Source organism: Plasmodium reichenowi, chromosome 7, assembly GCF_001601855.1.
Source record: "Plasmodium reichenowi strain SY57 chromosome 7, whole genome shotgun sequence".
Lineage (NCBI taxonomy): Eukaryota > Apicomplexa > Aconoidasida > Haemosporida > Plasmodiidae > Plasmodium > Plasmodium reichenowi.
In genome coordinates, this window is record NC_033652.1 from 160,717 (window position 1) to 163,768 (window position 3,052).

Consider the following 3,052-nt stretch of genomic DNA (forward strand, 5'->3'; position numbering starts at 1 on the left):
ATTAATTTCTCATGTACATCTTCATTCATAGTTTCATCATCCTTTTTTTTTCTTTCCTTATCCTCTTCCTTTTTAACTTCTTTATATAAATTTATTAACACATCACTATCCTCACATACACTAGAAGAGCTATCATCATTTTTACTGTTCTCATTATTATTTTCTATTATAGACGAATTTATAAATTCTTTTCCTTGTTCATCATTTTTATAGTCTTCTGAGTTTTTCATATTTATTTTTTTTTTTTTTTCTTTCTCTTGTTTGACATCATAATAATATAATTCTTCGATTTCAAAAATTTTTTCTAATATTTTAAATTTATATTTGCTCTTATGTATTTTAAATAAATCAACATATATATAATTAAGCACCTCATTATCTATATTAAATTTATATTTATAATTATTATTACTAATTTTTTGTAATATAGTTTCATTAAGTATAGGTAGATTAATTAGTTCATCATTAAATGTACCTCTTAATTCAACAACACTACTATGAATGTTAATATATTTTTTATTATTTTCTAAACAGTTTTTTAAAAAATTTATTATTTCTATACTTATTTTATTCTCTATATTTACATTTTTATAATCATCAAATATAACATAAGGTTTTATTTGTATAGAATTATCTTTATGAAATAAATCTAGTTTTATAACATCATTAATTTTTAACTTCTTTTTAATCAATAAATTTATTTCATTAAACAAATTATTCTTATCAAGATATATTCCATCATTCTTTTTATGTATATAATCACCTTTAATGGTAACTTTCTTTTTTAAATTATACTTTTTATCTTGAAATATCAAACTATTTTTTAATGTCGATGGTTTTACATTTATTAAATTATTTTTATCATCATTAAAACTTACAAAATTTTCTTTATCTCCTTTTATCCCAACATAGTTTCCATCATAATCATCATTACGATTCTTAATCTTTTTTTCGTTCAGTATAATATCTTCACTATATAAACTGTTATTATCGTGATCCTTCATATTATTCCTTACATTTTTTTCCTTCTCATCAAATATAATTTCATCTTTACCTTTCAAATTCTCAGCGTTCATATTTGTATAAATAAAAATAATATATATCAAATAACATCTTTAAATATAAAAATCACGAAAATAAGTCAATAAATAAAGAAATATATATTAATATATCCTTTTTTTTAATGGTATATAATATTATATACCTCCCTTAACCTTATGTTAAAGTACTTTATATATATATATATATAATAAAATAAAATAAAATAAATAAATAAATAAAATATAAACTAAATAAGAATATATAAATATTATATATATATATATATATATATATATATATATTTATTTATTTATTTATTTATTTATTTTATATTTATTTACTTAATATTTTACTTTTACGTACTTCATTGTTTATTACCTATATTTTCAAAAACAAACTTATAGAATATTCGGAAATAAAATGGGCCGGAAAATGATAAATAAAAATAAAGAATCAATATTTAATATATATTTTAATTTTTTTTTTTATATTTAGTATGATTTTTCTAAGACATATTTATGGAATTCATCAAAAGAGAAAAAATTTTATTTAATGCACAAAAATTAAAAATTTAATATATATATATATAATATATATATATATATATATTATATATATGTATATAATATTTATGCATATCCTAAAGGTATAAATAATTATTTATGCCTACAAGGGTAAACAATAATATATATATTACATTATTCCAAACCGTTTTTTTATTTTTATATATACCTACTTTATATAATATTTTTAACTCCTTTTAATAATAATGTTATGATAATGAAAAGAACACCTTAATTATTACTCTCATAAGTAGGAAATAATGAAATAAATAAAAAAAAAAAAAAAAAATATATGTATATATATATATATATATATATATATATATATATATATATATACTCTGAATTTTATAGCTAATTGAAAAAGATTTTTTTCAGAAAAACTTTAAGCATACTCTTAAATTCAATGATATTAATTCTTAAAAAAAAAGAAAAGAAAAAACAATTCTTTTAACAGGACCATAATATATACACTAAATATATATATATATATATATTATATTTAAATATTATATTTAAATATTGAAAATGTAAAACCTTTTTACATGTTAATATATAAAAAATAAAATACTTTTATATAAAAAAAAATATATATTATTATACAACTTACATATTATATATAAAATATGTGTATATATAATTTTTTTTTTTTATTTATACCGAAGAAATACTTTAATTCCTTATTAAGCTTAATGTCTTAAAAAAAATATATCAACTTGAACTTTCTTAAAGTATTACATAAAATTAAATTTTTTTTTGTATTCTTTAACAAAATATAAATATATATATATATATTTATAATTTAACACTTATGTCCGACTAGCACAAAATCATACATACATATATATATATATATATATGTAATATTTTTATGTATTTTAAAGTTTATGTTTTTCTTTTTCATTTCAATCTGACAATATTTATCATATATGTACAAATTTTAGCATGTAATATTTCTGAAAAAAAAAAAAATATTTCACGTATAATATATATATGTATATATTATTTACAATTTAGACAAAAAAAAAAAAAAAAAAAAAAAATTAAAAATAAATAAATAAATAAAAATATATAAATGTTATGTTTTATATATTTTTTTATTTTATTTTATTATAATTTTAATTTTTTTCTGTGTATTTTTCAAAGTGGTTTTATTTTTTCCTTTTTTTTTTGTTCGTATAATTCGTAATAGCTGTAAAATATGTAATGGTAGTAAACTTAAAATAGAAATTCATTTCCTCTTTTCCCTTTTTATTTTTATTATTTTTATCATCTTTTTTTTTTTTTTTTTTTTTTTTTTTTTTTTTTTTTTTTTTTTTTTGTTTTTAATTTTTTTTTTAATAAAAAAATTTTTTTTTTTTTTTTTTAAAAAAAAAAAAAAAAAAAAAAAAAAAAAAAAAAATTTTAAATATAAAAAAAAAAAAAATTAAAAAAAAATTAAAAAAAAA

The 3,052-nt window shown here is 14.9% G+C and overlaps 1 protein-coding gene across 1 annotated transcript in view; it reads right to left on the reverse strand.

The window, feature by feature from the left end:
• Positions 1 to 1,076, reverse strand: part of PRSY57_0703200 (methyltransferase, putative) — a gene marked incomplete at both ends in the record, with an annotated part of 3,789 nt that extends 2,713 nt beyond the window's left edge. The window contains one exon of the mRNA XM_012906697.2: positions 1 to 1,076. This exon is cut by the window's left edge and continues 1,937 nt beyond it. Coding sequence (XP_012762151.2) covers positions 1 to 1,076 — 1,076 coding nt within the window.
• Between the last annotated feature and the right edge of the window lie 1,976 nt (positions 1,077 to 3,052).